At 40.2% G+C, this 14,006-nt stretch overlaps 1 protein-coding gene across 2 annotated transcripts in view; it reads left to right on the top strand.

Moving 5' to 3' along the window:
• Positions 1-14,006, top strand: part of EXOC6 (exocyst complex component 6) — a 1,799,203-nt gene that overhangs the window by 1,362,684 nt on the left and 422,513 nt on the right. For both annotated transcript variants that reach the window (XM_044056688.1, XM_044056689.1), the window contains one exon: positions 784-925. In XM_044056688.1, the coding sequence (XP_043912623.1) occupies positions 784-925 (142 nt within the window). The remainder of the gene's footprint in view (positions 1-783; positions 926-14,006) is intronic.

The following is a 14,006-nucleotide window of genomic DNA, read 5'->3' as shown; positions in this document are numbered from 1 at the left end:
TTTGTTTGTAAGTTATATAATGTGTTTATTAATTTATGTGTTTTATTTATTGATAGATTGAGCTATTCTCTGTCTCATATCACCTACTTAGAGGCGATCTCTGCTTGACTTACAAAGCCATGTCTAACCCAGCTCTGTTAGGAAAGGCTACATCTAAAGAAATCCCAATCCCTCTACACCACATGCTCCAGAGATCTCAACCTCATTACCACAATTAACAGAACATGCTGGAGGGACAGATACTGCTCATGCTCTGGAATAGACTTCCCATACATGTCAAGCAGAGCACCTCGCTGTCCCTCTTCAAGAGAAATCTTGATGAGTAGATGGGTAATAGAAAGTTCACCCTGGAGATCATTCCAGTGGCTCTACTTGATAGAGGCACTGGGAACTAACTTTGGACAGCACGATGCCAGTGCACTTCTGTGGGCCTAGGTTGTAAAGGCTCCAGGGCCATTAGCCTAGTATACACCTATGAACCTGTGTGAAGTTCAGTGCAAGTTATCAGTTGATACCTGCGACTGATACTGTGGCACGAAGTGCAGTGCCTTTGTTACTAAAACTGCATGATTTTTTTTTTGTCTGGCTTTTTCTAAAACCTAAGAGAATGTATGGAACACATTAATAAAAAAACAAAAGTGAACGTCATTTAGTAAACCTAAAGTCAAGCCACATTTTCATCCGTCAGTAGTCACAAAAGCACATTTGAAGTAACCAAGCTAAAAATACTTTGCATTTGACCTGTGACATCTAACATTTATCCTTCCTTTGTTATTCTTGTAGGGGAAAGTTGCCCAGACGGCTTGCATGTCAGCTTGCAAGCACCTGTCCACTTCCTTGATGCAGATGTTACTGGACAATGAACTGAAGCAGATAAGTATGGGAGCCATCCAGCAGTTCAACCTCGATGTTATTCAATGTGAATGTAAGTGCCACAGAGTCTTCATTTAAGTAGGTTAGCTGCACAGTTTTGTGTAGTATTTAGGTGCCACAAAATGAATGAAGTGAACCTTCATTTTTGTTTATTGCAGTTATGAGTAGCTTTGGTCCTAATGATTACACATGGCTCTGTTTGCCAAGATTTTCCACTTCATCTCCATTTGTAGTTTATGCCTTTTATATACCTTTTATTTAATGTGTCCTGCTGTACCTCAGTAACCAAAAGGCAAATAAAATGCTATAAAAGCCCACATTCAATGTGCCAGGCAAAACATGTTGTGCTAACATGTGAATTGTACTTCATGAAGAACACCCTTGTAGTATTATTATATAGTATTTACTGAAATGCCCATTTAAAGAAGAATTTAGCATGAGGAAAGTAGTTACTGAACCGAATATTATGTCACAGTAACTTAAAATAGAATGTGCCTTTTAATATTTTGTTAATTATTTGCAGTCTAATTGGGAATTGATTTACAACAATTCTATAGAATTAGGCTTTATTTAACACTAAACATACAATTTTCCAGAACTATCAAACTATTTTATGTCTGTTGGTAGCTGGTATTTATGACTAGAGAGTGCAAGAAAGCTATGGTGGCTGAAAAAGAAGACAACTCTTATTGTCTGGGTTTAAAGCATAGTGAAATTTCTTAAATTTTTGTATGCATACTCCTAATGTTTTCTTGCTCTTTTAAATCTTGCTAATAGTTTTAGCCCCAGCCCTGTGGCATAGAGGGATAAAACTATGACTGCGACAAACATGAACTGAGTTTGATTAATATCTTGGCCACTGAAGAGACTAGGGAAAAAAGGATAGGAGCAAACACAGCACTGGCTCTCCCGTCCTTTGTATGTGTGGGGGAGGCTCAAAGACATTATGGTCTGCTGCCCTCCTGACCGTAGTAGAAGTGTTGACAGATTGCAGAAGTAGCTATTGGGTTGAAGTGGCTATGTGCTCTATGGAAGCTTGGACAGCATCACATGTACAGTAGTACATTTGTGACCTCCCCAGAGCAGCAGCATATACTGGAGTCATTGTAAGCTGCAGGAAGTGATTAGCTACTCTGGAGGAAAGGCCCACATGAATACAGGATGTCATGCTCCCTAATCCACAGCTCTCATCTTCTGGGAAATGGGTGAGACCATTAGTAGAAAATGAATGGGCCATACGACTCACTATAGTTGGGAAATGAATGGATTATGCTCTTGCCTGGTTAGGAGGAATGAATGGGTCATTTAGCTGCAGTTACGATTACCAGGTTGTGGTTTTGTGTGTGTGTGTGTGGGGGGGGGGGGTAAAATGCATAGTGTTCATTCTAATTTTTGTTAAAAAACTTTAATGGGTATAGATTACTGTAAAGTATAATCAGCAGTACTCACTGCTTATAATGTTGCAATTACCTTTTTACTGTGTTTTCGTTTTATTAATTAGTATAATATATGGTGTTAATATGCATACTTTTTTTTTATTTATTGCCTTCTTTTTAAGTTGTAACTCGTTGATACTTTTAACTTGCACTGATTTTATTCTTTGAGAGGATGTGGAATTGGCTTATTTGCATACATTTTTGTTTATGGGATTCAGGAAGAGACTTCATTTGCTTGAAACATAATGGGAAATGAAATTCTGAATGCTTGAAGCATAATGGGAAATGAAATGTTGAATGCCCTGGGGACTGTATTCCTTAAGTTGTAGGTGCACTGACTTGCTGCTATGTGAAGGACCTTGACAGAAGTCTGACATTCAGGCATTTGTAGGGCCCTAGTACATGGAGGTGTACTTACATCACTGCAAATGGCGTCTTCCTCATAAGAAAGGAAAATCTAGCCCCTCTTCCTGATAATGTTTCTGCAAGACCCAGTGAAATATTTGCCATCTGGAAACATGACCTTTGCCTGAAGGTGGCAAGTCAGACTCATGATAAAGGCAGCTGAAATAGCAAAGTACTTTAAAACTGTTGTTGCTGTAAAATGAAAGTTATAAAAATCACAGGATAGCTAATGGGTTTTCACGTGGTCTTGCATTTATAGCTAGAATAACACTGGATTAAAACAGCATTTGAGAGAACATTAGATTAGGTAGTCAGTGGATAATGCATGCATTACCTTTGTAAAAGAATGACAAACTTAATGTTTTATGAGAGATGTCATTTGGGCATTGTAGCAGAACAGTATCTCCCTGGTTGGTCTGCACATAAGTGGGCATGCCTTGTATGAGTGACATGCTGAATTGCCATGATGTCATATGCAAATGATGCATGACTGACTGCCATGCAGATTTGACAGTGTCATCGTGCATACATTGGGTTAGCATTGGGGTTTGAACATTTTGAATGGAGATCGCGGTTCTGCACAGAACAGGAAATTTCCCCACTGTAGTGCGATCTCGGAGTTGGTATATGTAATTTACAGGGGGTTTGGGACACAGTCCTCCATGTAGGTGGTGCAGGGGGCTGCAAAAAAATGTAAAAAAAAAAAAAAACAGTTGTTTTTATTTCTTTTTTCTTTTATGTTCCCCTCCAGCTAAAGTGCCAAATACCCAATGAATATTCATGCGGCCGGTGAAGACATCATCATGAATATTCATTCGTAATTCTAACATGTCACCAGGTGTTGGGTTGTGGTCAGGGTTAAGGCGGTACTTACTACTGCGCACCTGGGGAGGTACTGATCTACTACATCGCTGTCTTTTGTTCTTCATTATAACCAGATAGTTTTGTATGTGGTGCTTGAAATATTTAGGCTGTATGTGAGGCAGTGGCACATCTGTTAGGCTGTGTGAGGCAGAAGTGTAACTGGCTCAAGCAGCGGCTTGTGCTGGTATCCTTAACCAGTGCCTCACCCCCTCGGCTCTTCAAATGAAGTGCAAAAAAAATGTAAGCTGTTTGCGGTATAATGGGCTTATTACAGATCCATGCACCCCCCTCCCAACTCTTCACTGAAGAGCAAAACAAAAAGAAACCAAAAAAAAAAAAATACATTCCTTCTAGCTAGTTGGCTAGATGCGTAATACCCCTCACCCCCACCCGACTTCTCAGCTGTACAGATCATCACAGAATGTTCAGATTTTTTCCTTATATTTTTCCTCATAAAGTTTGTCATTTTCTAGCAATTCACTGAGTACTGAAGTCAATAAATAATGACATAAATTTGAGTTTTTCACTTCAGAAAATGCATTTTAACACAGATCCTGTTATTCTTGCAACTTTCTAAGTTTATAAGAGCAATATTTAAAATACGTTCCTATTTGGGGCCTTTGTTCCCCCATTATTTTAAGCTTTGTCCAGATTTCTTGAGCTAAGAGGTTGAGATGTGCCCCCCAGCCTACGTTTCTGTGCCTGCCCTGACCCTCCTCCAAAGCATTCAAACCTGAGTGCTGTACCATGCCATGTGGAGTCTAAATTGTAACAACTGTTTACTACAGTTTAAAAGTGTAAAAAAAACCTTTTTTTTATTTAACTAAAACCTGAGCTGTGTAACCCACTTACAGTTTACACCCTGCCTGCACAGAGTGCTACAGCACTCATGTTTTAGTTTAAAAAAATTCATTCTTATAAACTGTTAGAAACTTTACTACAAATGTAGCAAACAACTGCTGCAGTTTATACCCTGCCTTCATGGAACACTACTGTGCTCAGGTTTTATTTAATTAAAAAAAAAAAAGAGAGAGAGAATTTTTTGTCATTTAAACTATAGCAAAGCAGCATGCAATTGATACAGTTTAGACCACACATGGAGTGCTACAGCACCCAGGTTTGACCCCAAATGCAATACTGGCCTTTAAAAGCCAGTATTGCATTAAAGAAATATCAGGATTGGCTGATCGCACCCCCAACACTTTACACCCAGGTCAGTTGGCCCTCTTGCCTCACCTCTATGCTTCTAGTGTGAAGTAGTCCCACAATCGGTACTTGGTATAAATATTATAACTAACTCGTAAGTAATGTAATGTGTGGCTTTGCCTTCCATGTGACAAGTTAAATCATTACATACTTGTGATAGCAGCAGAAGAAAACTTGTCTATGTAGTCTGCCTTCATTGTATAGTTAATATCTTTCAGCTTCCCCTCCTGTTATCCTTCCCTTAGTTCACCACCCATCCCAGGGATTATTGAAGTACTCTGTCATCTTATTATCTACAACCTGCGTAAGTAGTCTGTTCCATTTATTCACTACTCTTTTTCAGAAAATCCTTTTTTGTGTCTAGAATCAACTTCATACCCTTAATCCAGGAGGCATGCCCCTTTTTTCTTCTCTGTCTTTCTTGTTGAGCTGTAGTTGCAGTGTCTCTTAAGTGACATGTGTACCCATATTTTGTCCCCCCCTTTTCACGTGTTCTCTGGTAGATAACACTAGACTGAGCTCCCACAACCTTCCTTTTTTTTTTACTCCTTCTCCAGTCCCTTTATTACCCTGGTGGCATTTTTTGTACCCCTTTGATTATTTTGATCATCTACTGCCTTTGTGGGTACTAGAACTAAATGCAGTACTTCTATCAAGAGTCTGAGCCAAAATCTCTAGAGGGGCTAATGCAAGCTTTCTATTCTTGAGGTCTGATACTAATGGGATACAGCCCAACATCTTGCTGCCTATGCTACAGCTTTTTCAGCTTGCACCTGGTTGTTCATTTTCTGTTATTTCTACTATACCATTATCTTTCTTCATGTGTGTTAGAAGCGCTAATTGCATTTAGTATTTCAGTTTAGGACTGTTGAAGCCCAGGTGAATTATCTTGCACTCCCCTTCATTAAACATTAGATGACACTTGTCAGCCTTCCCTACCAGTCTCCTGTCATTCCCTTGAAGGCTTCCCCTAACCCTGTATTGTCCCTTCCATAGTCTATCCTGTCCTCACTGCTTGTCAAGAATATCTGATGTAATGATGTCAAAGAACATTAATCCCAGAACTGACTGTAAACCACATTAACCACTTATCTGTTGTTTGAGTGGGTTGTTCCTCACTGTCACCCTTTCATTCAGTAACCCACCTACCCTTCTGTTCATTTAGTCAACGTTTTCCTACTCCATATCATCTGTATGTGCTTTTTAGTCTCTTGTGAGGAACTGAGTCAGCTATTTCACTAAAGCCAAGATAAACAGCATTAGCCGAGTGTTTTTCTTGTCAAGTTCCAGGACTGACCAGTCATAAAACTGAATATAGGCGTCTTCTTTCTGTCTCTGGCTACTGTTGTGATCACAGTGGAAGATCTTTGTTGTAGAAAGTACCGCAGTTAACACTAAGACATTAGGCACACTATGACTTAACTTTCTAGCTGCCAGTCAGTAGCTGATAAGCATTTATTTATATCATTTGTACTCTGTTCATTAACATCGTTCATCTGTTCGTGTCAGATCTGTAGTGATGCTTCTGGTACAGCTATTTAACCATTCTGAGCCACATTCTCAGTTTCTCTCTGTTTCTTTCTTCAGTATATTTGCATCTTACTTTGAAATTTCCTTCTTGTTTTTCTTTTTCCTGGTTTCTTTAAGTTTATACAATTAGTTGTCAGCTACCAGAAAATGAGTTCCACATGACTTTATTTATGTATGTGTTTATTTTTCTGTCCAAGGACTTACAGCCATAATTATGAATCTTTGCTTTTTTGCTAGAAAGACACATCTCATTCAGAAATCCCACCTAGAAGCTGTTGCATTCATCTTACAAGATAAATTCAAAAGCATAGGTACTTAGCTGTGGGTTCATCCTACATGTTCTTTGGGTTGCATTAGTGTCACATTTTTATGTTGGATTGCATACTTCCATAACCAACATTACCGCAGTAGAGCTTCTTTTCTGGTTAGTGTGTAGAAGATCTTTCAACAGAATTAAGTGCACTAAAGTGACAGCACCACAGAGTTGCAATGGCAATTATAGATTTTTTTAGCACTGATAATGCTAATGGATTTTTAATTGGTTTGAGAATTGCACCAAGTAGCAGTTGTTATTGTTAATGATGACTGATATCAATTACTGTAAACCTGAAGGGGAATGTGGTTGACATTATCTTTCTTGCTAGCATTAACTGCAGTGTGTGTGTGTGTGTGTGTGTGTGTGTGTGTGTGTGTGTGTGTGTGTGTGTGTGTGTGTGTGTGTGTGTGTGTTTTATTCTGTAATACAATTAAAAATATTGCTTCCTGGAATAATTGGGTAATAGTGTATGTTAATAAACACAAAAGGCGGTCTTAGTGCCCAAACTGTCACTGATAACCAAAGGAAAGGCACAAGAAATCAGCAAGTGAAAGTTTAATGACACTCCACACGTAAAATCACCACACAAGCAGAACCAAACAGAAAAAACGCTGCCACAACTTCCAAACATGTTTTCGCCAGTATTCACTTCTGAAATGGTTAACCGTTCTAAATGTCTTGTATATGTATGTCAGCTGTTATTTAAATCAGCCAATAAAATCCCCTACTCACTTAATAATAAAATTGAATAATTAACCAGTTAAACATTTGTCGTTAAAAATTAAGTTTAATTCTTAACGACAAATGTTTAACTGGTTAATTATTCAATTTTATTAATGAGTAGATTTATTGATTTAAGTAACAGCTGACATATATATATATATATATATATATATATATATATATATATATATACACACACACAACACATTTAGAACTGTTAATCATTTCTGAAGAAGTGAATACTGACTAAAATGTGTTTGGAAGTTGTGGCAGCGTTATTTTCTGTTTGGTTCTGCTTGTGCGGTGATTTTACGTGTGGAGTGTCATTAAACTTTCACTTGCTGATTTCTTGTGCCTTTCCTTTAGTTAATAGTGTATGTTACTTTCCAAACTCCATAAAGAGCAAAGCAAAGTATTGCATCTCAGTTTGCCATTTACCCCCACCCCCACCCCAATCCTGAATTGGATATCTCAGAGTAAGGTTTGTGAGCAAACAATAGTCCTGTGTTAACTGTTTTATGTTTGTAATTGAGTGGTGTAATGTCAAATGTTGTCTCTCCCAAACATTTTTTAAAATGCTGTATGTTGCTTGTCTACCTTAACATTTAAAGAAGAATGTCACAGTTAAAGTATTTCAGAATAATGCTTGTTAACACAGACTACTAGCACTATGGTATTAGCAATCTGTGTGTTCCAGCTGAGAAAATGAAAAGCTGTGTGTCACACACAACTCCAGTCAGGAAATATTGCATTGTCAAATATTGCTTTCCAGAATTACTTTAAAAACAAAGTATATTCCTCATTGCTATAATGTGCAATCCAAATGTTATAACTCCAGTCCAGACTAGAGTTTGTCATTGGCATGCAGTAGTGCTATATTGATGACAGTGTTGTGTCCTGTCTTTGTTTTTTTATTTAACAAGTCAGCTGCCAAATGTTGCATCTTGCTTTTTCCCCTCTGTTGAGCAAAAAGATCTAGACTGTCTTCATAAAACAGCACTTTTCTCACTGATTATTCTGCAATCAGAATAAATTAGATAAAGATTATAGCATAGTTTTATGTTAGCACAGTGAGTTTAGTGCAGCCTCTACATGTTGTTGTAGGGCTTGTCACTGCATTGCCATACTGTTTTGTTAATAATGTGTGCCCTTTTTAAATTGAACAGAACAGTATCAGTGCTGTTTCTTTGTTACTATAAAATGCAGTGGTAAATATCACAACTTCAGTCAGGACTCCTACACTGTATCAGTCAAAATAGGGCTTTTCATGTTTCCGTAGCATTGCTAACAACTTATGCCCTTTTTTCCAACAGTACAAGGTCAAATGTTATTTTCAGTAGCCATGTTAAAGTACTGTTTTGCCTTTTCATTACAATTACATACAAAACAAAATGACCACACCTCTACTTGGAAAACTATGACTCCCTGTATAGTGCGTTTAATATGTAATGTAAAAAAAATGCAGGGGTAATTTAATAAAGCTTACACGGTCTTTTTCCAGTGTCACGGGAGCAGGAAATTTTAAATTCAGTAAGCTCCTTGTAGAGTTTCGCACCCCGGGGAAACCATGGTGACCCTTCAGACACCATGTAAACATCATGCCATGCTAATCGGCTGCATAAGCAAAATCTGGAGAAAGCCTTCGGTTATGGGGTGGGAAAAGTGGCCACAAGTAGGGATTCTTTTTAAATAATGCACCTACAAACCTAGAAAATCGAGGACACTGGCTTCGCAGAAAGCAGTTTAGCTGCCGCCCCCCCCCCCCCACACAGGCACAGTACACACATTGTAAGTGTAGTAGATCTCTCATAGGTGTGTACTAGGCCAATGGCCCTGAAGCCTTTACAAGCCTAGCCCATAGAAGTGCCCTGGCATCATGCCGCTGTTAGTTCCTGGTACCTCTATCAAGTAGAGCCACTGGAGTGATCCCTGGGGTGTACTTTCCATTTCCCATCCACTCAGTTTCTCTTCAAAAAGGGCCAGTGTGCTTAACATGTATGGGAAGTCTGTTTCAGAGCATGGGCAGTCTCTGGGTTATGAACCTGTCCCTCCAGCATGTTCTGTTGATTGTGGTAATGAGGTTGAGGTCTCTGGAGCATGTGGTGCGGAGGGATTGGGATTTCTTTAGGTGTAACATTTCTAACAGGGCTGGGTCAGACAACTCTTTGTAAGTCAACCAGATATTGCCTCTTAATAGACGATATGAGACACGGAAAATCTGGAGTTTTTTTTAGTCTGTCCATGTAGGGCATGTGTTTAAGGCCTAGGATCCTCTTTGTGAGGTACTTTTGTGGCCTTTCCAGCTGTTGCAGGTGTATAGTAAGGTACATGCCAAATGGGGCATTATACTCGATGATTGGTCTAATGATGGAAGAGTAGAGAGAGATGATGACCTCTTTCTTTCTGGATGCAAAATCCATGGTAATGAGATGTGCCACATAGAAGGACTTTCTGACCACAGCGGCAGTGTGGTGGTTGAAGGAGAGGTTGCTGTCAACCTGTGCCCCCAGATCTTTTATAACGTCTTCGGTGTTCAGTTGACTACCATCAGTGTGATAATTAGTGGGAACTGAGTTTTTCCCAAAGGGAATGACGACGCATTTTTTGGCATTAAGTTTAAGGCCATGGTCTCAGTGAGGCCTTACTGTGGGATGTCTACGTCACTTGGGGAGTTAATAATGGCTACCAGCTTGCAGTCATTGGTGAACTTGGTCAGCCAGAGTCCCCCCATGTTGGCCTGGACTTCTGAGAAGTAGATGCCAAACAGGAGAGGACCCAGGACCGATCCCTGTGGGACTCCACTCGTGACTGGTCGGCAGTCCGCTACTTTCACACTGTGGGTTCTATCTGTGAGCCAATTTGCAACCGACCTAGTGATATAGGGTTGATGTGTAGTTTGGTGAGTCTCTCAATAATTCCTGAGTGGGGAATGGTATTAGAGGCCTTGGCCAGATCGAGGTAGGCTGTATGAACTGCCTTGCCCTCATCCACAGCTCTGGTAACTGACTCAAAGAAGTCAACCAGGTTGAGCAGGCATGATCTACCCTTCACAAAACCAAATTGCGTGGGATCCAGAGTTTGGAGATTCCCTATATCCTTGTTAATTAAGTTCATGATGATGCGCTTCATAGCCTTACATATCAGACTCGTCAGGCTAATGGGGCGATAATTCCCAGGGTCTCAATCATTCAGAGCAGGAAATCTGGACAGAGCCATCAATAATGAGATGGTGAAAGGGGCCAGAACTAGGGACACTTTATAAATATTGCTCTTACAAACTTACAATATTGAGAGAACACCAGCTTTGCTGCCACCCCTTCACCCAAGGGACGGTGCATATCATTAAGTGTAGCAGACCAGGTCTATATTTCATAGCCGAACATTTAAATGTTTGAATCGCTAAAGATCGACCTTTAGCGATCGAACATTCAAATGTTCGAATATGTAACAAAACAATAAAAAAAAAAAAGAGAAAGGAAAGGGTTTAAGCAAGGGGGCAAGCCCCCCTGCACCCCCCACACCCCCGCTACTTAAATATACCAATTCCGAGATCGCACTTCAGTGTACTACAGTGCAGAAACGGGAAATTTCCCATTCCCTACACTGTAGTGCGATCTTGGAGTTGGTATATTTAAGTAGCGGGGAGTGTGGCTGGTGCAGGGGAGCTTGCCCTCCTGCTTACACCCTTTAGATTTTTTTTCCCTTTTGTTTTATTTTTTTGTTTTTTTGTTTTTCTAATTTTTATTCATATTCAAACATTTAAATGTTCGATCGCTAAAGGTCGATCTTTAGCGATTCGAACATTTAAGCGTTCAGATATGTAATATAGACCCTAGCAGACCCATCCACCTCTTACAGCAAGACATCTGGACAGAGGCATAAATAATGGGGCGAAAAGGGCCATAATTAGTGTAACTGCTGAAATCATTGCTCTGACAAACTTGGAAAAATTGATAGAACCAGAGGTTTTCAGCAAAGTAATATCCATTCTGTGTTCAACATTCAGTTCCCCTTCAGTTTCTCTAGCTACACAGTTGCCTTTTTCTTGTAGAAGTTTGTGTTGTTTCCAGACCTTCAGCACAGTAAAGATGCAAATGAGGTCTGAACTCATTAGTACTGCTGAATCCCAAAAAGGTTGGCTCCCTGCAAGGAAATTCACATCATGTAAGCACACTGTCTGTGTTTGTGTTGTTTTGTGTTGTTGGGATGGCAACCGTGCTTGTTTACATCAGGTGGGTGTGTCAGGTTAGAAGGATGACAACTGTGAATGCTTACATCAGTTGGGTGTGTCAGATCAGAGGGATGGCAACTGTGATTACCTACATCAGGTAGGTGTGTCAGGTTACACTTAGAAATTGTTACATTTAGGTCTGTCATGTTTTGAAATGCAAGGATGCAGTGCACAATAGGCTTCTGTTTCATTAACATCCAACCTCGTCTTCGTTTGTCACAAATTGTATTTTCTTTGACAGGTATGTAATATTGTTTATTATAAAAGAAAAGAAAAAGAAAAATATTTGAAATGAGGAAAAGCAGTCTATGACATAATACACAGTAAAAAAAATTTAGTACAAATGAGATATGTCTACCTAGGTCTGCATTTCAACTCTCACTCCAATGCACCTTCAGAAAACCGGATGGGTGCCTTATCCTCTTTGCCACACAAACATCTTTGCAAAAAACTGACATCATTCTTCATACAACCAACTACAACAGAACATTGATATCAAACCATAGAAATGTTATTTTCACACACGTGTGTTATTGTATTTTGACGTAAGTGCACTTAGTGACACGCAACCTGTTATGATTATCACTGACATATTTACAGCTATGTCTTACCTTTCTGTTCTTCCTGGTCATTCATCATTTATCTGTCCAGTACTCTGAGAAATGAAGTCTGTAAGCCATGCTATATCGTTGACCTTAAAATGTGTGAGGATATTAACTTGCAATAATATGATGTGCATTTGCCAACAACTGAAGGCCAGGTTGGATGGCACAAACAAGTGTAGAGTGTTCTTTTGCGGGGGGGGGGGGCAAATGTTTTGCCACATAGAAGGGTACAACTGTTCTGTTTGGGGGGGGCAAATCTGAGTTAATGTTACAGCACATAACAAGCACAGACTGCTGTTTTGCTGCAAGCAAAGGGAATTTACTGTTATGACACAAGCACGGATATTCTGCTCTTGTTACTTTTCTTGTTTTGCATCCTGCATCTTTGATCATGTGAGGGTTGTAAAGATAGAAACTGCAATATGTGTCATTACTTTCTAACTTCTCTCTGCAATGATTTTACTACAAATGTATGGTGCTAAACTGAGGGCATGTAGTGATCATCAGTACTTTTGAGAGGTATGACTGTGTGAATCTCTGATGCCTGAGGCCTGAGGCCTACTACTTACTAATGGACACACATAAGTCAAATAAGTCCCTGCTGTCCCATGATATGGTAATGTTCATACAAATCGCCCACCTTGTACCTGCTTACTGTAACAACTGATGAAATCCAAGGATGTGCCATAATGTTATTAAACAATACACTCCAAGTTCAGGACTTGCCTTGTAAGTGCAGCACTTGCCGCAGTGTTAGTCCAGGACTATCTATGTCTGATGCAAGCAGTACACAGACAATACATGGGGAGGTAAAGATTGTGTGAGTTGCCCCGCATCAATGTTATTATATGTATGTGAGTAGGAGGAAGGTTTATTAGGTGGTGAGTGAGTGTGCTCTGCATTATGTCTTAGCCAATACAAGAGCATACTAAGTATGCCTATGTCTGCCTACACCCACAGCAGCTGGGGGTTCCCCCTCTGACTCCTCATATGCCTGTGACTGTGGTGACCTTGGCATTGGTGGTGGGATGTGTGCCCCTTCCTCTTGCTGAGCCTGCTGCAGCAATTCTCTCAGGGTTATGTTGTGTCGCATGGCACATACTGTAAAGAGTTCTGTACATGTCTGTGAATTGTACTGCAGGGCTCCCCCAGATGTATCTAGTCTCTGGAACTGCCACTTCAGCAGGCAAAACACATGCTGTATGACATTTATGGTTTGAGCATGTTCATCATTATGGCATTTTTCCATGGTGTGTGTTCATTCCTGATAGGTGTCATCAGCCACAGTTCCACTGCATAGCCTGCATCCCCCAGTGGATGACCCTGTGGGATATCTGGTACAGATGGTAGATGTTAACTGCCAGGGTTGCCAGCACACATGTTCAACATGATTGCCTTGGCATTACACATGGCTTGCCAACTGGTAGAGTGGTAGCCCTTTCTGATAATGTACAGCATACCCTGTTCCCCAGATGGTGCCTTCATTTCTACATGAGTGCAATCTATGGCACCCAGTACTGCAGTGTAGTGCGCTACCTGCTACAACTGTTGTATTTCTCTGGCCCTCTCCTCAGAACTACAATGAACATATATGTGTTCACTAGCATGTTGGAGCATAGCGTCCAGGAATTAGTGGAGGTTCCTGGATGCTGATGCCTGTGACATCCCCAGCATGTCTGTCCTCTGTTGGTCTCTAAAAGTTACCTGTAGCCAACATGCTAAGGGCTACACATACCTTCGTCTTCGCTGGGATGGGTTTCCTGCAGGTGGCTCTGGCTGTGAGTTGAGGACACCAGATGTCACAGAGTTCCTGTTCT

This window comes from Protopterus annectens, chromosome 14.part0 (genome assembly GCF_019279795.1).
Source record: "Protopterus annectens isolate FY-2018-M chromosome 14.part0, PAN1.0, whole genome shotgun sequence".
NCBI classification, from domain to species: Eukaryota; Metazoa; Chordata; order Ceratodontiformes; family Protopteridae; genus Protopterus; species Protopterus annectens.
This window is presented reverse-complemented; position numbering and strand designations above follow the sequence as displayed.